This window comes from Bombus terrestris, chromosome 8, assembly GCF_910591885.1.
Source record: "Bombus terrestris chromosome 8, iyBomTerr1.2, whole genome shotgun sequence".
Lineage (NCBI taxonomy): Eukaryota > Metazoa > Arthropoda > Insecta > Hymenoptera > Apidae > Bombus > Bombus terrestris.
Genome location: NC_063276.1, coordinates 8,091,317 through 8,113,583, shown reverse-complemented (window position 1 = coordinate 8,113,583; position 22,267 = coordinate 8,091,317). Strand labels below are relative to the sequence as shown.

General features: G+C 32.7%; 4 protein-coding genes across 6 annotated transcripts; 2 read left to right on the top strand and 2 right to left on the bottom strand.

The window, feature by feature from the left end:
- The first annotated feature begins 757 nt into the window (after positions 1–757).
- On the top strand, positions 758–10,965 carry LOC100645450 (protein O-GlcNAcase). Of its 3 annotated transcripts, none has more exons than XM_048407922.1 (13): positions 758–1,106; positions 1,254–1,305; positions 1,381–1,714; positions 1,793–2,237; positions 2,311–2,882; positions 2,968–3,288; positions 4,054–4,228; positions 6,289–6,342; positions 7,785–7,870; positions 7,969–8,138; positions 8,222–8,417; positions 8,499–8,658; positions 8,734–10,965. In XM_048407922.1, exons 1-13 carry the CDS (start codon positions 1,037–1,039, stop codon positions 8,868–8,870), a joined length of 2,772 nt encoding a protein of 923 aa, XP_048263879.1. In that variant the 5' UTR covers positions 758–1,036; the 3' UTR covers positions 8,871–10,965. The 3 variants fall into 3 exon arrangements, with proteins under 3 accessions (XP_048263879.1, XP_048263878.1, XP_048263880.1); XM_048407921.1 differs by having other exon boundaries at positions 2,311–2,897; XM_048407923.1 differs by lacking the exon at positions 6,289–6,342 and having other exon boundaries at positions 2,311–2,897.
- A 76-nt stretch (positions 10,966–11,041) lies between these two features.
- On the bottom strand, positions 11,042–13,922 carry LOC100650159. The gene is made up of 8 exons (XM_020864095.2): positions 13,248–13,922; positions 12,989–13,133; positions 12,044–12,148; positions 11,891–11,973; positions 11,764–11,828; positions 11,625–11,674; positions 11,228–11,345; positions 11,042–11,116 (listed from the first exon to the last, which is right to left on the bottom strand). Exons 1-8 carry the CDS (start codon positions 13,294–13,296, stop codon positions 11,042–11,044), a joined length of 690 nt encoding a protein of 229 aa, XP_020719754.2. The 5' UTR covers positions 13,297–13,922.
- A 334-nt stretch (positions 13,923–14,256) lies between these two features.
- LOC125385574 lies at positions 14,257–16,282 on the bottom strand. Its single transcript, XM_048408219.1, has 4 exons — positions 16,100–16,282; positions 15,290–15,518; positions 14,680–14,939; positions 14,257–14,565 (listed from the first exon to the last, which is right to left on the bottom strand). The coding sequence occupies exons 1-4, from the start codon at positions 16,280–16,282 to the stop codon at positions 14,308–14,310; spliced, it is 930 nt and encodes a 309-aa protein (XP_048264176.1). The 3' UTR covers positions 14,257–14,307.
- Positions 16,283–16,797: 515 nt separating this feature from the next.
- LOC100645250 (transcription elongation factor SPT5) lies at positions 16,798–22,259 on the top strand. Its single transcript, XM_003397256.4, has 7 exons — positions 16,798–17,206; positions 18,141–18,223; positions 18,298–18,553; positions 18,626–20,646; positions 20,728–21,126; positions 21,224–21,399; positions 21,800–22,259. The coding sequence occupies exons 1-7, from the start codon at positions 16,983–16,985 to the stop codon at positions 22,040–22,042; spliced, it is 3,402 nt and encodes a 1,133-aa protein (XP_003397304.1). The 5' UTR covers positions 16,798–16,982; the 3' UTR covers positions 22,043–22,259.
- Positions 22,260–22,267: the final 8 nt, after the last annotated feature.

Below are 22,267 nucleotides of genomic sequence, written 5' to 3'. Positions count from 1 at the left end.
TTAATAAAAATGAAAACATATGATTGATTGTAAAAATAAGAATGTATAATATATGAGAGTTCATTTTCCAAATTGCTTATTCTATTCTGATATCCATGACTTTATTAATTTTGAAATCATACAGGCGTTTGAAACGATTCGATCGTAACAACGCATGTAGAGTATCGGTTACGACATCTTTTCGTGCACATCGGAACTTTCGTCTATTCTTTTTCGGTCAAATTTTCTATCTATCTATATATATATATAAATTATAAATAATTATATATATTATAAATATATATTTTTTTATAAAATTATATATATTATAGAAATATATATATATATATATATATGTGTACAAAAAAATGTTAACTTAATTAATAAAGATATGCTCGACTTTCAATCTCTATACGTTTGCAAATATTTGATTTAAAATAAACATGTATCATGATGCACAGCTATAAATCACAATTGAGTCTTAGTTTAAAGCTATTTATAGACACTAATGTTTTTATCATCCAATAAATATACACGTAGTTACATTTTATTGTTATCGATCATTTTCTCATCACATGTATTCAGATACAGTTAAAAATAATTGTAGCTTTAAATATGCAACAAAACTGGTATATTCTTGGACTAATTTACAAAACGATACCGAATGACAGCGCTCTTATATTCCAAATTGTATCCTCGATTCGAATCTCAGATGTCGCCACTATCCAACAGAGCCTTACGTTAATCGTTCTACGTACAGTCGATAGATCGAAAAATCAGTATCGATCAGTACAGCGGGTGCAGCCTGTCAGAAACACTAGAGACGGGGTTTTTGTTGCATTGGAATTGCACTGTTCCAAACTGAGCTTTTTTTCTTATCAAGAAAACGAGTAATGCTGTCGTGACGGTCGCACAACAGAATCGTGTTGTGAGCAACATAGCATTTGTAACAGCTTCGGTTTGCGTTCTTTCAAGAAACGATAGCATTTTGTACCGGAGTACTGTTTAGCCATTTTTGTAGTCCTGTACTAAACAAACGTGCCTCTTGTGATCCGCAATGGCGGAGACAAATGGGGCCGCAAATTTGAATACGAAAAATGGCAATTTTATCTGCGGCGTCGTCGAAGGTACGTAAACGGTTTTTCTACGGCGTGAAATATACATATTTGGTCATCGTTCGCAATGGCTTCACATAGGAGGGGGAATGATTGGAATGCGCTATTCATTACAGTAACTCGTATTGTTTGCATAAAATATACCATCTGATATTTCAGGTTTTTATGGGCGACCTTGGACTACAGAACAAAGGAAAGATTTATTTCAAAAGCAAGTATTTTACATCAGTTTTTATTCATGTTCATGTTAAAGACAGTATTCTAAGCTTCCTTCATTAATTTTCAGATTAAAAAAATGGGGTATGGATTCGTATTTATATGCTCCAAAAGATGATTACAAGCATCGAGCATATTGGAGAGACTTATACACGGTAGAAGAAGCAGAACATTTAACAGGGTTGATAACAGCTGCAAGAGAATGTGGTATCACATTTTATTATGCATTATCACCAGGATTGGATATCACTTATTCAAGTGCAAAGGAAGTTAGTGTATTAAAAAGAAAATTAGAGCAAGTTAGCCAGTTTGGCTGTACTGCATTTGCATTATTATTTGATGATATAGAGCCAGAAATGAGTGAAGCAGATAAAGAAGTATTTCAATCTTTTGCTCATGCACAAGTATGTATTAAATGATTTAATCAGCATAATAATTATAAAATATCTTATTCATAATTAATTAAAATAATCTGTTTATAGGTTTCTGTTACAAATGATATTTTTCAACATCTTGGCCAACCTAGATTTTTATTGTGTCCAACACAATATTGTGCAACTCGGGCAATGCCAAATGTAGCATCTTCAGAGTATCTTAACACACTTGGTAGTAAATTGGCTCAAGAAATTGATATAATGTGGACTGGTCCTAAAGTAATATCCAGACTTCTAACTGTTGAGTCCATTGAAGAGATTACAGAAGTTCTGAGGAGGCCACCAGTCATATGGGATAATTTACATGCTAATGATTATGATCAGAAACGAGTATTCTTAGGACCATATTCTGGTAGATCTCCTGACCTGATTCCTAAACTCAGAGGTGTTTTAACGAATCCTAATTGTGAATATGGAGCAAATTTTATAGCAATTCATACATTAGCTCAATGGAGTAGATGTAATGTTGATGGGAAAAGGGATTTAAGTTTGAGTGAGTACCTAATTGCTTTTGATTAAAAAATAAATTAAGTCTGCATTATTTTGTTCTACTTTGTGTTTTTTAGATGACACTGTATCAGCTGACATAAAATTAGAGACTGAAACAGAAGATGGTGTGCTTGGTGAAGATGTTCCTTTAACATTGTCTCCAAATATATATCATCCTCGGCATGCCTTGAAAAATGCTATTACCGATTGGTTAGTGGAATTTAACAAAAAACGGTCTGCATGGGGTGTCATAGCGAAGCCACAGCCATGTGTCGCTCCAACCGTACCAATTCCAATAATTCCCTCTGTAAATACATGTATGAGTCTCACATCCACGACGACTACAACTACCGTTCCTGCAACACCAACGCCAGTAAATAATTCCAATCATCTTCAAGCATTAGCAGAGGTTTGCTCAAGTGTGACATCTACTGACAGCTACGTGCAACCTGCCACTGGTCCTGTCATGAATTCTTTGGTATCTGAAACGACTGTTGTTAGTGAACCCATTATTCCATCAATTTCTACTAGTGTGGAAAATGTACCAAGTTCAAATACTTTGTCATCCATGGAACCAATGGATTGTAATACAACACCTAATAATTCTCCAGCACATGCAGCCAAGATTCAAACAGAGGATGATGCTATGGTAGAAAATACTTCTGTGAGTTTCTTTAAATGTCATTAGCTATGGAACTTGTAAAATTTATATAATTGTTTATTTTGTTTCATAGACATGTAGTGAAGCCTCTGGCAGTATGCAAGTAGAAGTGGATGGCACCTCCCCTGTTGTAAATGGTACTCAGATGATCGTTGAAAATGACAGTGAAAATCATGATAACAGTGATAACGCATATCAAGAGTCTCAAGAATCGATAGATGCCGACAAGCGATTGACGCAAGAAGATTTGTCGCTATTATGCGATCTTTTCTATCTGCCATTTGAACACGGTGGTCAAGGCATTCAATTACTACAAGAGTTTAACTGGTTGAAAAGTAATGCTCACGTTGTTATGAGAAAATCAAAAGAGGATGAAACTGTATCAGAATCTGATGTATGCAATTCTTCTATCAATTTATTATGACTAAGATATGTATATATATATATACATACATATATATATATATATATATGTCGAGTTGTCGTTTGGATTTCGAGCGCGAGACAATTCTTCGTTAGTATTTGCCATCGTGATGTTCAATAAAGGTTGTATTTACATAAATTAATATTTCTTTACAAAGTTTGATAAATAATTAGTTTAACGGTTAACTAGAATAACAAACAATAAGTAAACGAATGCTTTTGACAATATTCTTGGGTTCTGTAACGAATCCACGGTCAACGGGAAACTTTTTGTACGTTTTAATATATTTTTGATAGCACACTGACACGTTCGCTCAGGCACAGGGTTTCTCTAAGACTAACTCCAAGACGATGACAGTAAACTTTCCAAGGAGATTGCAAAATAAAAGATAGATACAGTTACATATATCAAATATATATCGATCGGGAATATCAACAAATTCCCAAGCGCCGTAACTAAACAGTTCCACATAAACCAGCATTGCTCCTGATCAAGACTTGATTGTTTATACAGCGTATCCCTCAACACTGGTACCTCCTCTGTAAGACATTTCGTTCATCCCGTGACCGTGGCTACGTTCGGCGACCAGTTATGTCACCCCGAGCCCAAGTATTGGGAAATCTTCCAAAAGAAAGGCCCGATGTCCCTACATCTCCGACATATATATTACGTTATAATGTATATATTACATTACAATATATAACTATATATATAACTGTTTTAAATCAATTTTAGATCGAAGAATGGCACACGCGAGCAGCTAAGTTAAACGATATGTGCAATGCCGTAAATAGACTATTTCAGAGGCTTACATATTGTAATAATCGTGAGTTACTGTATGATCTGTATTCGTATGTGTGGGACATGCGAGGAGTCGTGTCTCTCTTAAACAGTTACGTAAAATGGTTGGGTAAGTTACATTATATTCTTACAAAAAGTTCAATACAGTACCATCAGTATGTCGTTATGTTTCGATATTTCTTTAAAAGAGATGAAAGAATCTAAGGAAAATGCTCCAAATAAAGTAGAAAGTAATATCAAAAGTATTTCATATTTTTAATTCTATTTAAATTACTGCCTAATTTAGCCAATATTCATTCCTTTAAATATAAATGTATAGAAATATGAGTAATATTAATATAAATGAAGAAAGTTCATTCAAAATGGTAGTATGCTGGTACAATGACAAAATTATAAAAACTACATAACACAAAATTTCATTATGTTTTATTTTTTCTTTTGTTTTCGTATTATGTCGCGATAAGTATTTGTTGTGCTACAAATGAGTGCTGTTATTAATTTTTCTCAAAGGTACTATAATTTATTACCTATACTTATATTTCAGAACAAAAGTGTCTCGAGTATTGGTAAGTGTAATGTTATATTCGTTCCTTAACTCACTCATTTTGTCTTTTTACAAGAAAGATGTGTTTTTTTAGGAATTAGGCAATAATTTTTGTAACTAATGATTTATAATACTGTAGGAATTGGAACTATATATCATTTTAATATATTAAAAAAGCCGTTTATATACTATTTCTTAAACATTTTTCTCTAAACATGTAACTAGAAAATTTTTTTTTTTAAACTTGTGAATTTGTTACATTGTATATAACTTCCTTGTAAAATGACATAATTTATACAATCATAAAACACGTAAAAAACATTAGTTACTAATTTCAAGAATTATTGATGTTTTGTTAATCTATTTTTAAAACAAACAAAATGATTTATTTTTTGCACATATAATTACCAAAAAATAAAAATTGATACTAACCTTTTTAATTAAGAGCCACATCATTTCGTGAATGTAACATTCTTACGTATATTAATATCATATATATTATATATATATAAATATTAAATATTATTTTGCGAATCTGTATATACAATAAATGCTATATATACTTAAAATTTTCATATACAAATATTTATACAATATAAAAAATTGGACAAATTAAAAATATTGGACAAATTATAAAAATTAAACAAAATTCACTAAATTCTTTCGAAAATTGTTTTCCATAATTTGACTATTTTTTAATTAATCAGGATGTAAACATGCATCAGTAATACTTGGAATCAAAATATTTCATAGATCGCATATCTATGAAATTGCATCCGTACATTTGTTTCTGCGCTTTAGAATCAAATGTACCATGGCGCGCGTAAACGAACAAGCAGGGTTGCCGTAAGTCATCGAGAAATCAGAACAAATTAAAAATGTAAAGTAAACTTACTCTCCTTACCTAATACATTCATATTTCCTGAAAATACAGTTGCACTATAGAATTGCATTATACAATTGCACCAAACATTAATTCTTATACAAAACTGAAACACGAACTTAATAAGTTATTCTGTATTTAAGGCTAATTGAAATAAATTGTTTTAATTTTAACTGTATATAGTTTCTTACGAAGTAATTTTCTTATTTGTCGACTAACGGCTTCCTATTTATAGTTCTATTAACGAATAAAGAATGTCACAACATTTCTCATTTCCTCATTAACTTTTTCTGATAATATAATTAAAATACTACATATGTTTTGCTATATATTATCATGATAGGACAAGTCATGAAAACAATGAGAGTTGATGTGACTTTCTAGCGCAATATTCGGCAAAAGGATTTTTCTTAGCAAACAATTTCTGGGAAACTATTTAACAGCATCTATGTGGACCTGAACAAATACCATATTTGAAATAACCTTGTGCCAGCTATTAACATATTGGCTGACTTTCTTTCACAGATAATGTTTGGCAGAAATCTATTTGTTATATTTATTTATCTGAAGTTCACAATCTATATATTTCAACATGGTAACATATATTTGGATTATTACCATGCGGCGAACAAAGATGAACTTTCAGTAAATAGTTTCTGCCAACAATATAAGTGTATCAGGAACAGTACAGCTTCAATTCACTGACTAACGTGCGTTTCTGTGTTTTTTGTCTTGTTGATAGCGTTTGGCAGATTCCCGTCGACGATGACAACGTTTACCCAGGGAAGCTACACATGTATGCGATTCACCAGTCTGAGTAATCCAACAAAAAGCGCGCGACTAGCAAAGCTTCAAACCAATGAAAATTATGACAGAATTTTAGTTCGAGTTTGAAGCTTTGTAAAAGTATTATTATTATAATTAATATAAGCAAGAGATTTGCGCGTAGAAGCAGCGTTCTGATGCCTTGAAGAATCTATGTATATTCAACAAAATATTACTAGTACTTGATGTAGTTTGGTACACGATGGACATACTTTCCTATTTTGCAAAAATTCTTGCAAAACATTTATTGAAATTTTATATAAAGCGGTTTTGTGTCTCATTATTTGATTTTCATTTTATTTTACAGCATTTATATTTGTAACTGTATTTTAGTTTATTCGTGTATATATATATATTGCTAATATACTTCAAAGTTGTATTAATGTAAACTTCACTTTTATTTTTAAAGATAACATTTCGATAAATCTTTTGTAATAATAATTTTTGCATGTGAAGTAAGTCTATCTAAAATTTCAAAAAGATTGGCGAAGTTAAGACAATGTTATAAAATATTGAGAGCTTTTTCCTGAGAATTATACTGGTCAAACACAATCAACAAAAGTTGTATCGTCTGTGCTTTTTTTTTATTTCTTCAAATTTTTTAACATTATTTGCAAAAAATCAATAGTGTTCACTGCATATTATGCTTTTATTATGTTCATTGAAGGCATCTTTCATGAATTGTGAATGACCAGTAGTACATCCTCCTTTTGCCAACTTGCCTGTACTAATTTCTTTTAGTTCCAGAAACTGTATTCTTTTCAGGAGTAATAGGAGTTTTATTTCAGGCGCATTTTGGCAAACTGGATTACCATTCCACCAATCCCATTTTCCTTTCCATTATCCTAGGAATTTGTCATTACCCGAACTTTGGTGCAACATTCTTTAAGCATTAATTCTTTTGTTGTTACACTTTATTTTAATCATAATTGGTACAACATTAATAGAGAAATGTAATCTTCTATGGATGGAAAGTTAATTTCCCTGTAACGAGACTCGTTTTTCCAAATTACCTTGTGAATTTCTTGCTCCTTTTTATTTGAAAGTTGTTCAGTAGGTAGACGAATAAACAATCAATTGAAACGTAATCAAGTTACGTATGATTTTATACATTAACGAAATGGTGCACCGTAGTTTTTGTGTTTTTGTGTTTTCGGTTAATGGTTTCTTTATCTCGCAAATACGATTCTCTCGATTCTATAAAATAATGCAAAGGATACAGTAGTGTGACCGAGATGAAGAAACATAAAGTACCATTGATCGAAATCTACTTATGCATGTTACAAATTTTAAGCAAAATTAGTGTTCAGAGCAGTGGAGACCATTCTGTAAATTTTACAAACTGCATAATCGCGCGTTCACAATGTTTTGTATTTTACCACTATATTAAGGCTGTATTGTATCTTGGGATAGGGTTCTCGAATGGCTGGAAAGAAACTTTTATGAGTGGAGAACAAGAACCATGGGTATTCCGCGGTGGACTTACGGCTGATCTACAGGTATATTTATCGATTATATCTTTTTTAAGTTAAATATGTAATCAAAAAAGAGAAAGAGGGTGGAGGAAAGGAAAATTAATATTAATTTCTTTTTATAGAGATTAATTCCAGTGGATAGTGGTAATGACTTATTTGTTTATAAAGCACCAGAAGTGCCCAGTAGTAAAATCTATACAATTAGACCTTACTTAGCAAGTGATGAAGATGCAGTTTATGATGTGTGCAATAAAATATGTGGCTGTGTGGGTTCATCTGCAGTTGCAGATCGGTAAGAATATATTTTCTTTATAACAAATTGCATTTTTTCTCTGTTACAATAGACAATTGCAAATATTGAACTTTTAATGTCAGGTTGGTAGGTGGTTACATAACTTTGAGTCCAGAACTATGTATGGTTGTCGAAGATGAAAATGGAATAGTAGGTTATGCACTGGCTGCCTTAAATGTAAAATCTTATTATCAGAAGTTATCTATTTCTTGGATTCCTGAGTTACGAATGAAATATCCATTGGAGGATAATATTAATGAATTACCACAGAATGTTCAGGTATCTGTCTGAAATTCGTTATCTTGTTAATTATTAAATCTGAAAATTGATAGTATATTAATCTTTGAAATTTATTTATAGGATGCCATACAGTATTTCCACTCATTTGTTGCGGATGTACCCGAACAATTGTGCAGACAGCATCCGTCAAAGCTGTTATGTGCTGTGTTACCAAGTGTTACGGATCAATCTGTCCCTAAAAGAATAATTACGTGTATTCTTGCCGCTTTAAGAGCAAATGGTAAATAGCTTTTTGCATAGTCTTTTAATTACTATTTATGGAGTGATCTGTCATATGATACGAATTCTTTTGCAGGTTCGTTCGGTGTACATACTACAATGTCAAATACGGACAAGGAGTCTCACGAGTTTTACAGTAAATTAGGCTTTGTCGACTTAAATCCAGCGCACGAGGAACATCCCGGGATCAAGACTATGTGTAGAAGTTTCTAACAAAGAGTGAATACACCAGTGATATTTGTGAATAAAGTGTATCTACTCGGAGCATCTGCAAAGAAGGCTTCTATGGCTTAAAAACGAATTTTCTGATAACGTAGAAATCTATTTATTTCTAAAATGGCCCAGAAAAGCTTTCTTTATCGTGTGTTTTCCTGCAAAGGACAGGAAATTGATCATCAAGAATACTTTCTTAAGAATAAAAAAAGGAGAATATGGGCAGATTTTATATTATAAGATTTTTAATGACTTGTACTTCCTTTCCAAAAACTGTCCTACAAGATGTCTGTTTTAAACTACAAATAGAAAGAAGAAAAAAAGAAAAGATCACCCAAATGTGTTTAACTATATATTCGCATACGATGTATATATAACATGAAATAGGCTGCAATGTTGTCGACCGTAAAAAATTCGAAAGTGTAAAACGTGCAATATTAATGTTTAAACAGAGCAAAAGCAAAACACGATAAGGAGAATTTGTTAATTTTATGAATATTTGTGTTTGTGAGTACAATGCTATGGGATTTCAGTATACCCGGTATGCTGGTATGTTAATATGAAGTTTTTTTAAAATTCGGCGGATGTATATAACGTGTTGAATGCTGAATGATGAAAAAGGATAATGCCAGTATGTGTGTTCAATTACTGAATTAATCGAAGCTTTTTTAACCTATCGAAAGATATTTTCTTATAAAAACTACAGGTGTGAACAGCAAAAGAACCATGAGACAAGAGGAGAAAGTAAACTTGCTTCATTCGGTTCATTCTTACTGAAACGCTATAAAAGTAAAAAAAGAACACAAGGTCTAATTTTAACATCAGATCCGTGTTTTTAAGAGAATTTAATCTATAGGTACAGTACTGCCTGGTAAAAATATGTTCACTTTAAAGTGTGTACATAATCGATATTTAATATCCTAAGCCTATCCTAAGGCCTTTTTATGTTTAACGTATCCTAATTGGCTTTATAATTACATTACATTACATAGTATTCGTGTATGTATTACCAGGGAATGTGATATATAGAATTGTTTAGAAAATATTGATTATTTCACTAGCGTCCATACGTATTCAAAAGTTAGTTAATCACTAATTTAATTTTATTACGTCCAAGTTACGTATATATACATTGTGTTTTATACGATTGTTTATTTTTATTAATGATGATAAGTATCTGTCCTATCGAAAATAACTGAATCAGTTATAAATTACGCGATAATTGTTTTCCGAGAAGCTATTTATTCAAGAGAAAGCAGATAAAGTTAGATCATTACATTGCTGATTAGGTACTAACAAGCTAGTTCGTATCACGTTGTATGCGTCAGTGTATCAAATGTACAGAGCCAAGATAGAAAGTAATTAACTAAATAAGGTGAACTAAATAAGAGAAAAAAAATTCAAATAAATATGAAAATCTTAGATATTTGCCTTATAATTACTATTGATCATAGTACTATTACAAAACAGCTGTATCACGGACTAAGATGTGATTTTCCGACCCTTAGCGAAGTATAAGTATCATACTAGGATTTGAGATGCGGTGCCATGTATGAAACAAGAGGAAAAATTCAATCGTTACGAAAATCGTTCACGTAACTATGAAATCTATTTTAATTCGGATTATCACTTTGTAGAATTTTTATATATACTCGCCACGTGTTTTCGTGACGATTGAACATAAAAACGATTAAAAAAGAATTGTATTTACGGGAAGGCTGGAAAGCAGAAATGTTCTGCATATTTTACCATCCTTTTTTTTTTCTTTTTTCTTCTTTTTTTTACATAATATTGACTTATTGATCACATATATTTTTTCTTATCCTACTAAAGTAGTTTGATACACATGTTTACTCTGTTCAATATTGATACGAATAACTGTTTGTATGTATAGCTTTTTTATAGCAAATATCTTTTTAATGCGTGTTTTCTTTTGTCAATACTGTTTAAACATGGAAAGAAAGAATGATGTGCATACAATAATATTTCCAGTTGTCCCGTCTTGTACTTGTCAAGTAATGTACATGTAATTAACACTATTGAAACAATATGTGATTATTACTGATTTATTTAAATAAACATGTCAAGACTGATATTCCCGGCGTAGTTGAAATGGATATTGATCGTATCGAAAAGTGATCAATAATTTTATCGGAATCCTTGTAGTTTGTTTAATTTTTCAATGGTATCGTTGCGACGTCATTGTATTTTCGCAAATCCTGAATTTCGCTTTGAAATTGTAATATCTGAAATTCCAAAGAAAATGCATGAGAATCAGTATCATTTAAAAAGCAAATGTTTTTTTCCCTGTAACGAACATGCAAATTTTCAGTATAAAAAAATAGCGTATCAAATACCTTTTTTATATCATTTTTAAACAGGTTCTGTTTGGTTCTAGGAGTTATTTTATCCGTAGCATTTACTTCAAGTTTACTTAAAGATTCAAACAGCTCATTGATCTTTTTATTAATGTCTCTGTAAAAAGTTATTTCATGAATTTTTGATTGCGTTTTAGCAAACATATAAATTTTAAATTATAGAGTAGAGGGTATCACTTAATTATTTACGTTCAAAAAGCAAATAAAGATTATGTAACATTAATATTGCTGATTATGTTACTAAGAAGCTAGTTATCCGTATCACGTTGTGTACGTTAGTCCATCAAGTGCACAGAACCAAAATAGAAACTAATTTTATAATTATAATAATAATATTATAATTTTTAGATTGTAGAGCAAAAAGTTTATCACTTACGCCGGTGGTATAAATTTTTGCTTGTCCTTTTTTCTTGATCCCAAATTTTTCTATAGTTTAAATTAATAGATGTATAATCAAATCTTTTGTAAATTTTTGTAAGAGAACTGTTAAAAAAAAGTTAAAAAACAAATCTCACCAGTTTGGAACTTTGTTTAAATATGGAATCATAGTCTCCGACATCAAAACCAAACGGAATATCATCTGTTAAATAAATATTTTATTTAGCTATAAAATAATGTAATTAAGTCTTTTTTTTATAGTACCTGCGTTTCTTTTCATTGCCTTTTCCATAGCTTTGCTATAACTCCTTTTATCTCGTCTCCATTCTTTTAAAACATTTTCATCCCTAAACAGTTACGGGATTGTAAAAAATGAGATGTATTTTACTGAAACAAGGAAAATGAAGATGATCTTACTTTATCTTTTGAAGTAGCGCTGTTTGTCTGGCAAACAATTCTCTTAGCTTTGAAAACCATAACAAACGATGTTCCACTGCAATGTTTGCGCCTTTATTTCCACATCTACGTTCAAGAATTAATCGCAATTAATTATAAAGTAGAAGTTAATAAAATTTAGACTTTTTATCGTTTCAATATAACATATATATCTGCATACATATATAATAGCTACAGAAATCATCAGTTTATTGAAAATTTTTACTGAAGGATAACAGGGTATTGATTAATTTTAAACATATTTTAGAATGAAATGTATATATTTAATTTTAGTACTTAATTTTTTATACATTTTATCATGCAAAAGCTTCTGTTTTTAAGTAGAAGAAATTTTTATTCTTCATTTATTTACGTATATAAATACTTTAACTACTTATTTCTGTACTATGTACCTAATTCAACTATTTATTTATTCCTATATAATTTTCTAAACATGACAGTATCCAGTTTGGATTGTTTAATCTCATTGGATTTAATTTAAATTTATTTCCATCGTTTGTAACAATATGAAAAACACGTTCAATATTTTCCGTAGAATCTTTATATCTCTTATTGTTTTCTAATAATTTATTATTTTCCGATATAGCTGTTTTAATTTTATTAATACTTCTACACTCCTTTTCCATTGAATTAGAGTAAGTTTTCAAAATTTTTATATTCTTTCGGACATAAAGAGATCTCGGAGATGGGCCCATCAAACGTAAGACTTTATTATTCATTTTATTGATTTCGTCTTCTATTTCCTTATTGTTAAAACTGGTTATACTTTCCAAAGCACATTTATATTCTAATTCTTTATCGATCTTGGAATTGGTTACTTTTTGCAAATAAAAATCATAGAAAGATTTAGATATTTTTTGTAAAGAATTATTATTATCCAGAAATATTGGTTTTTCATGATAATACCTGTTACTGGGCTTATACGATTTACGTTTTTCTCTTGTAGATACGTTCCTGTTAGAAATAGTGTTCTTCAATGGTATAATTTTCTTCTTATTTTTTCGTGGAGATTGATAACATAGAATTGTCGACAACGATGATCCGATTTTGTCTGAAAATTCATCATTTTATCTTATGGACCTTCTTAATTACTAAATATATATACTTTTTTTAATTGATAACTATAGCTACATATACAAATTTATGTACGTGGAAATACACCTACTTTCCTTGGTTTCTACCCGTTCCCCAGGATGCGCATTATTCCATTCCATTCGTAAAAATTTCAAAATAGCCACACAACCAGAAGCCACGATATCTTTCGGCGGCGTGACAAGCGGGTTCTGTGTCACGTGAAGGGTCTTCAAATTGGGCAAGGTGCCTAAAATTAGTCGTTATGAGTTGTCTGACCGTCAAGGCCCAAACATCGTTAGAGAAACCCTCAATAAACCAAAGGTCCCACCATAAACCGAATCTCATTAATTGGCAGGTGGCTTTAATCCTTGTATTTTGGTTTAGTACTGGTACTTAAAAAGTTCTTCGATCTATTGCACATTCTGCCAAATTACGGAGAAAGGAAATAGTTATCTAACGGGTAAAACGAAATAATTGCCTAACAGAAAAGCTGGTTTTTCACATAAATAATGTCGCCCACGAATCACGTTGGTAAGAGGCTTCTTCCTCCCATCTTCCTTCCATCGCGGATCATTACTCTCACTTTCCTAACTAAAAATGTAAGCAACAAATCTGCGTTCTTTGTTCAAAGGGCACACCCATACCGAGCTTTCCTCCGTAATCACATCAAAACAAACTTCAGAGTTTTCCTTCGGCTCTCACAGTGCCGCCAGTTCCGAGAATTCCTTCGGCTCTCACGATTCCTACAGTTCCTTCATCTCTCCGACTGTTCCTCCTGCTTCTACGCCATCAGGAGAGTCACTATATTGCTTCTCATAATGATTCAAACGAACAGTCAAGGACAACATATATACGGATTCTCTCAACTAAGAATAATCCTTCTCTTCGTTATCTGTGTCTTAATCAACGGCGTTACTACTTTGTGTGATTGTATAAAGTGTTGGAAATACATAAGTTATAATTCTGTGAATTACGGTGATGTACTAACTAAGTCACCCCTATTACCCTAACCGAAATCAGGGGATCGAACAATCGTAACGGGAATTTACGACTCCCGTTAACGCGTATTCTCACGACCGCGTCTCCCCGCGATAGCTCGAAAATACAGTAACAATGCTTATTCTTTTACAAATTATTCGTTCACATTATGGCTACACGTAGATGAAATACTGAAAAGGAAAAAGTGGAAAAAATTGAAAAGCTTTCAATGAATGCTTACAAAGTTCCAACGGTAGATTTTCCACTCTGTTTCCTTGAAGTAGAATCGTTTCTAAGCACATGTGCCCTTTGATACTAGCTGGGAAGGAAGAGAGTTGGTTATTTCTGACATCTAACCACTCCAAGTACATTAAACAACTGAAAACTTCGTCAGGAATTTCGATCAAACCGTTGTTCGACAAATACAACATCTAGAAACAAAACAAAAATATGTATTCAAAATGTAAAGACATACCGAGGAAGTTTCTGTTAATATTTCAATACAATTAAAGTAAAAAAAAAAAGTACTTGAAAAAGTAAAGTACCCTTAAATGCGAAAAATTGTTCAATATTTCCGCGGGAAATTGTTTCAAGCCCATATTAGAAAAGTCTACGAATATTTCACCGTATACGGGTTCCTTTTTTAGAGCTAATGGTGGTAAACTTATAGTATTCTTTGAAGATTTTCGTGATTCTTTCACTGTTGCGGAAGAATCTTCTGAAGCATTATCCGGGTAAATGTCATCGATGAATCCTAAACTTAAATCATTTTTATTTTTACCCTTTACTTTCTTTGTTACTGTTCCTACAATGAAAGATATAGCAAATATTTGTTTAGGTACGACCAGAGTAAATATTGCAACCTCATTACAATATTTTAATGTTTCACGATTTCACGTTAAAATTCCTCGTAGGATCAGTTAGGATGATAGGGGTAGTAGTTTGCAATTAATGTGATGTTTGAAATTAAATTGAAACTTATGTCGATTAACGTAAAGTTATTGCTGCAAAAAGAGTCAGAATTTCTTGGATGTATAGATATAAAGATAAAAACTCTGAGTCGGTGTATGAGATACGTAAAACCGCGTACGACTTTTTCTTTTTAACAGAACTTGATTGGAACATAGAGTATTTATTTGATATAAATGTTAATACCTAGATCTTCGATATTCTGTTCAATACAATCCGTAGGGCTATCGTTTGCTGATTGCTCATGTAGCGTATTTTCGAAAATATTGCACATAATATTCGGCCCAAAATCGATATCTTTCAAATCGAAAGTTTCATCATCATTGTATGCATCTTCCATGCTGTTTAAAACTCGCGAAGATCGTGCGTACAATTCGTTCGCAATACTTGGTTTCTGGTTTTCATCTTCGTCTTTCTACGAACGATCACGTATAAAACGATTATGGAAATATAAATTACGATCAATGTTATAAAATAAAAATAAATTAAATGTTCTTCTTCTCTGTAAGCTGTAAGCGATTATTACTTTGTTAGCAATAAGCAAAAGTAAAATAGTAGCGAATAAAATTAGTTTTTTTCTATAGTAATTAACCAACTGCAAAAAGGGAGTTTCGTTGTTTATTCGTCTTTAAAAATCGCTAATTTCACTTTAAAAATATATTTGATAATATTGTGAACAAAGAATTTGCTAGCATATTTTTGTTACGTTTCTTAAATTACAAAGAATTAAATGTTTCTGGGATTAATAAGATTAATGGTAAAAAAATTAAAAAAAATAAATATTTTTCTATCATTGTTTTTTTGAAATAATAATATAATCTTAACAAAACTAGCCTATTAATTAATGATTAATAATATGAATAACAAAATAAATAATAATAAGTATTAAAATTAATTGAACTAAAAAAATAAAAATATATATTATGTCCATTGATATTAACAATGGCAATAACGTCAAATTAAATAAACAATTAGAAATTATACAAATTGGACTACCTGAGACTCTACATCAGACACACTTTCTTCCTTGCTGGTTAAGGAGGTTTGTTCAGTAACTTGTTTCTCCTCTTTGTTCTTTATGTTTTGGATACAACGATTAATCGACAAACACCTTTTGCTATTCGATTCTGCACCGAGTCCGTAATATTGAGTTAATAAATCTCTAGCCAAATCGGACATGACGTTGAATAAGTATTTTTATTATTTTAGCAAAAGAGGAATTATTTTCAGGAACTGAGGGTGATAATTCAACAATGGTTAACTAGATCGATTATTATTCCTGTTTATTCATTGCCTAGGTGACGAGATACTTAGATTATATATACCACGTATTATTTTTTACTAGAAATGAGAAATATATTTATTATATTAAATTTCATTTTCTTTAGTTTGAAAAACATTATTTTTATAATTTAATATCACGTTTTTGACTCAAAATTCTAAACGTACTCTACTTGATATAATAAAATAAAATAAAATGTATTAAAATAAAATAAAATAAAATAATTTTGATATGTATAAAAGGATGTGCTAAAAGAAAGAAATAATAAATAATTGTAGCTTCTGATCCTACGTTGAATCCGAAATAATAAGTATATATGTATACGTATATACATGCCACGCATGCGCAGAGAGATCCTACCCCTTCCCTCCAGCGCAGAGCGTCTGTTTCAGTCTTCCATCTTGTGGCAATTCAGTCTTATTGAAGTCGTCTACGAAGAAGGTGTGGAAGTATCCGTGGTTACGGCCAGTTACATACTACGTGCTTTGCTAGGTTATTTCATACAAGTGCTGTGTTGACCAGTGCCTTAACCAACTCGTCATTTCATAGCGCACCATTATTCGTATTTAAGTGAATTCGATATAATTTCCGTGTGGAATGTCGGATTCAGAGGCGAGCAATCTATCAGACAATGAAAGCGATCGAGGAGTTGGCGGCAGCGAAAGTGACCAAGAAGAAAACCATTCAGTGAAATCCGCAGCTGGCAGCGATGGTGGAAACGCTGGTGAAAGATCACGTAGCGTCTCTCGCAGTAGAAGTCCGTCCAGGTCGCAATCGAGAAGTCCACGCAGGTGGCGATCACGATCTCGATCAGCCAGCGGGTAAGATTAATACTTATTTTATGTATATTTTATGAGAAAACTCCATTTTGAAGCACACGGAGTTCGTGACCTATTTGTACGTCATATGATAGTTTTCAACAAGTAGAGTTTAAAAATATCAATTTAAAGCACGCAGATCATTGTTTAATAAACTATATGCCTGTAAAATTTATACATAATTTACAATTTACCTGGGTGCCATTTTGAGATTTCGGATAATTAACACGACCATATTTATGTTCATGGCTGATACAGTGAGTTGTGTCAGTGACTACATATATAAATGCACGTGATAGTTATTGCAGCGTGCAAACTAAGAAGCCAGGAAAATCAAATTTATCTAATCAAAGGATAATACAATGTTTTTTGAAACTCAATTGTACTGATTTATCAATTTTATTGTTTTTGGATTGTCGTCATTAAAGACATTACCAAGTTAACGTTATTGATAGAAGGAACTACCACAAAAATTTGTATAGACAGTCGATAAGACTGTTGTAATTAAAATCTAATGCAACTAAATTGAAACTCTAATTCATTTATTTACAAATTTAATCTTATATTAGTTGATTTACTGTTTTGTGCAAATAAACAATTGAGAAATTGTATTGTTACGGTTATTCGACATATTTGTTTCAGTTATATGTATATAATACAAAAACTACGTGCTCTTTAAAATGAAGTTCTGTTCATAAATAATTTATATAAACATAAACCATATTATTTGAAGAAATAAAATATTGAAACAACTATTATATATTTTTTTAATGCTTTTGTAATTACACATTGAGTTTATATTTCTATATGGAATACTTGTATGCTATTCCTAGTTGTATATGTTGGATAAAAATTCTGAAATAGATTTTATAGCATATTATGTTGCTTATTAAAAATGGAATTGATCATGATTTAGAAAGATTTATTGAATCTTTAGTTCGGAGGATGGTAGAGAAGATGAAGCAGAGGAAGCAAGATCTGGTGATGAAGAGATGGTGGAGCCTGAGGAAGAACCTGAAGGTAAATGACAAAGAATATAAATACATATATAAATTTCTTTTATCATATTAATATTTATTTTAATTTTTGTTTAGGAGAAGATTTGGAGGGAAGTAGCGAATATGACGAAGAAGAAGAAGAGGAGGATGATGATAGACCTCGTAGGAAAAGAAGAAAAGACAAATATCGTGATTTTATCATAGACGAAGCTGAAGTAGATGATGAGGTTGAAGATGATGATGAATGGGAAGAAGGTGCCCAAGAAATTGGTATCGTTGGAAATGAAGTGGACGAGTTAGGTCCTACAGCCAGAGAAATTGAAGGCAGGCGTAGAGGAACTAATCTTTGGGAGTAAGTACCTTAAATCTATTCAAATCCTTTAAGATTTTTTGTCCTTAAGCTAATTTTTACAAATTTTCACAGTTCTCAAAAGGAAGATGAAATAGAAGAATATCTTAGAAAAAAGTATGCAGATGAATCTCTTGCTACTCGGCATTTTGGTGATGGTGGTGAAGAAATGAGTGATGAAATCACACAACAAACTTTACTGCCAGGTGTGAAAGATCCAAATCTGTGGATGGTAAAATGCCGTATTGGAGAAGAAAAAGCAACAGTACTATTGTTAATGCGAAAATTTATAACATACCAATATTCAAATGAACCTCTTCAAATAAAATCTATTGTTGCACCTGAAGGAGTAAAGGGATATATTTACATAGAAGCGTACAAACAACCACACGTAAAGGCAGCCATCGAAAACGTAGGAAATCTAAGAATGGGTATCTGGAAACAACAGATGGTACCAATCAAAGAGATGACTGATGTGTTACGTGTAGTTAAAGAACAGACAGGCTTAAAAGCGAAACAATGGGTTAGACTAAAAAGAGGCATTTATAAAGATGACATAGCTCAAGTTGACTATGTTGACTTGGCACAGAATCAGGTTCATTTGAAATTGTTGCCCAGAATTGATTATACTAGACCACGTGGAGCTTTGAGAACAGCACAAAGCGAATCTGAAGCCTTAAAACGCAAGAGAAAAAGAAGACCAGCAGCCAAACCGTTTGACCCCGAAGCAATTCGTGCTATCGGAGGAGAAGTCACTAGCGATGGTGACTTCTTAATTTTCGAAGGAAATAGATATAGTAGAAAAGGATTTTTGTATAAAAATTTTACTACAAGTGCGATTATCGCAGAAGGTGTGAAACCAACATTATCTGAACTAGAAAGGTTCGAGGAGGCTCCCGAGGGTGTCGAATTAGATTTAAGTGGAACTCCAGGAACTGGTGCGGGTAATAAAGAAGATGCGACGGTGACCCATTCTTTCAGTACAGGAGACAATGTCGAAGTATGCGAGGGAGAATTGATTAACTTGCAAGGAAAAATTGTCTCTATAGATGGAAACATGATTATGGTTATGCCAAAACATGAGGAGCTTAGAGAAGCCTTAGAATTTCAAGCGTCTGAATTACGAAAATATTTCACTATGGGCGACCACGTTAAGGTTGTTGCAGGAAGATATGAGGGTGATACCGGTTTAATAGTTCGAGTCGAACAAAATAGAGTAGTTTTGTTTTCTGATCTTTCAATGCACGAATTAGAAGTGCTTCCAAGAGATCTACAACTTTGTTCGGATATGGCAACTGGAGTAGACAGTTTAGGTCAATTCCAATGGGGTGATTTAGTACAGCTGGACGCACAAACCGTGGGTGTAATTGTTCGATTGGAGCGTGAAAACTTTCACGTACTCTCAATGCATGGCAAGGTTATAGAAGCTAGACCTCAGGGACTCACAAAGAGACGTGAGAATAGAAATGCAGTGGCGTTAGACTCACAACAGAACACTATACAAAGGAAAGACATTGTCAAAGTAGTAGATGGTCCACATGCTGGAAGGGGCGGAGAAATAAAACATTTGTACAGAAGCTTTGCATTTTTGCATTCGCGAATGTTCGTTGACAACGGTGGAATTTTCGTTTGCAAAACGAGACATTTGCAACTTTCTGGTGGAAATAAGTCCAATATGTCGTCTATGTCACCTGTGGCAGGATTCATGTCGCCAAGAATAGCTTCGCCAATGCATCCTAGTGGAGGTGGCTTCGGAAGAGGTGGCGGAGGTGGAAGAGGCAGAGGTCGTGGTGGTGGAGCCAGACGTGACAGAGAATTGATAGGAACCACTATCAAAATAACTGGCGGGCCGTATAAGGGAAATGTTGGAATAGTAAAAGACGCTACAGAGACAACTGCTCGTGTAGAATTACATTCCACCTGTCAGACCATCTCCGTGGACAGATCTCACATTGCGAACGTTGCTGTACTCACAAAGGATGGTGGTTTCAGCAGCTACAACAGGACACCAGCATATGGTGGTGGACAGACACCCATGTATGCTAGAGATGGATCGAAAACACCCATGCATGGCTCTCAAACACCAATGTACGAAAGTAAGTATTTGAAACAGATGTACAAGCATGCAAGTATATGATTAAATTCAATGAACTAATCTTAATATTCTAAACTCGCAGATGGTTCTCGTACACCTCATTATGGCTCAATGACGCCATCCCACGATGGTTCACGCACACCGGGACAATCTGGTGCCTGGGATCCAGCTGTTACCAATACTCCTGCCAGAACGAACGACTTCGATGGATACAGTATGGAAGAAGGCGGATCTCCAGGTTATGCGCCAGGTTATCCTTCAACTGGACCATTCACGCCACAAACGCCTGGCACGATGTACGGCTCAGAGCAGAGCTTCAGTTCATATCAACCGAGTCCTAGCCCGGCAGGAAGTGCCACTGCAAGTCCAAGTCCTACAGGATACGTTGCAACTCCCTCACCAACTGGTACTGGATATACTACTAGTCCGCATGGAGCCTTTGCCACGCCTTCACCCATGGGTTACAGTCCTATGACTCCAGGTAAATGCCTTTCTTTATTTGGGCGCTTTAGAAATAGAGATTAGATTAGTGTTCGTTAGATTAATGTTCGTTAAAACTATTACTTTTTCTTTTTCAGGAGTTGCAGGTAGCCCATACAATCCACAGACACCAGGTGCCAATCTAGATACAAATGTCGGTTCTGGAATCATTGGAGGAGCCGATTGGCACACAACAGATATTGAAGTTCGAATTCGTGACTCTCATCAAGATCCTGCGTTAGCTGGCCAGCAAGGTGTTGTTCGGGGAATATCCGTAAGTATTCTACCTCTTGATTAATAAAACTAGTTTTATGTAATTTATAATTAGACTGCAGATGTTTATGCAAGTACATGTCTATGTAAATACAATCAAAGAAGCAGAATCTAATCAGAGATTTATTTCATCCACTAAATATTTGTTATAAAGAGTATTATACTGTGGATATTTTGTATACAATGTTTTGTATACTGTATGTATTATATGTATTTTTGTGTTTTCAAATTTTCTGTAAATGTATAAACATCTAGTTATAATGTACACTAATTTCGCTATACTTTTTTCTATATTTCTTTCGATTTCCATTTATTTTTTTTTTAATTATATATACTATTATTTTTATTTTATTATCTTTTTATTTCAAATCTGTTTACTACTTAAATATATGTGTGAACAGGGTGGCATGTGTGCGATCTTCCTACCTGTAGAAGACAGAGTAGTGAATTTGATTTGCGAGGATTTAGAACCGGTAGTTCCATCACGAGGTGACCGAGTCAAAGTGATTATCGGAGAAGACAGAGAAGCAGTAGGCACTCTGCTATCCATAGATAACCAAGAAGGTGTAGTGAAATTAAACAAGGACGAAGTGAAAATGTTGCACTTGCGGTTTTTGTGCAAGATGAAGGCATCGAATACATAATTTTTCATTCCAAGACAATTTTCTAACTAGATGGGAAAGAAGAATCCATAAAGACAATTTCAACAAGGGGAGCAAATTCGAAAGATTTATAATGAAAATCTTGCAAATAACATTGATGATTTTATGTTGTATTTCTTGTTATGTTCACAAGTAGCATCTAAATTATGTAATTATTAAGTGTATATATATATAAATAAATAAATAAATATATATATATTGTAAAGA

What these genes read in the sequence shown, in the direction of transcription:
- LOC125385574 (XM_048408219.1), bottom strand. Translation starts at nt 16,282, where the DNA reads ATGTCCGATTTGGCTAGAGATTTATTAACTCAATATTACGGACTCGGT. An exon ending in TGTCTGATGTAGAGTCTCAG is followed by an intron (nt 15,519 to 16,099) that starts GTAGTCCAATTT and finishes GATCGTTCGTAG; the next exon opens with AAAGACGAAGATGAAAACCA. An exon ending in ACAATTTTTCGCATTTAAGG is followed by an intron (nt 14,566 to 14,679) that starts GTACTTTACTTT and finishes TTTTGTTTCTAG; the next exon opens with ATGTTGTATTTGTCGAACAA.
- LOC100645450 (XM_048407921.1), top strand. Translation starts at nt 1,037, where the DNA reads ATGGCGGAGACAAATGGGGCCGCAAATTTGAATACGAAAAATGGCAAT. An exon ending in CTATGGTAGAAAATACTTCT is followed by an intron (nt 2,898 to 2,967) that starts GTGAGTTTCTTT and finishes TTTGTTTCATAG; the next exon opens with ACATGTAGTGAAGCCTCTGG. An exon ending in AATTACCACAGAATGTTCAG is followed by an intron (nt 8,418 to 8,498) that starts GTATCTGTCTGA and finishes ATTTATTTATAG; the next exon opens with GATGCCATACAGTATTTCCA.
- LOC100645250 (XM_003397256.4), top strand. Translation starts at nt 16,983, where the DNA reads ATGTCGGATTCAGAGGCGAGCAATCTATCAGACAATGAAAGCGATCGA. An exon ending in AGAGGAACTAATCTTTGGGA is followed by an intron (nt 18,554 to 18,625) that starts GTAAGTACCTTA and finishes AAATTTTCACAG; the next exon opens with TTCTCAAAAGGAAGATGAAA. An exon ending in TCAAACACCAATGTACGAAA is followed by an intron (nt 20,647 to 20,727) that starts GTAAGTATTTGA and finishes CTAAACTCGCAG; the next exon opens with ATGGTTCTCGTACACCTCAT.
- LOC100650159 (XM_020864095.2), bottom strand. Translation starts at nt 13,296, where the DNA reads ATGGAATGGAATAATGCGCATCCTGGGGAACGGGTAGAAACCAAGGAA. An exon ending in GCGCTACTTCAAAAGATAAA is followed by an intron (nt 11,974 to 12,043) that starts GTAAGATCATCT and finishes GTAACTGTTTAG; the next exon opens with GGATGAAAATGTTTTAAAAG. An exon ending in CAAAAATTTATACCACCGGC is followed by an intron (nt 11,346 to 11,624) that starts GTAAGTGATAAA and finishes AACTTTTTACAG; the next exon opens with AGACATTAATAAAAAGATCA.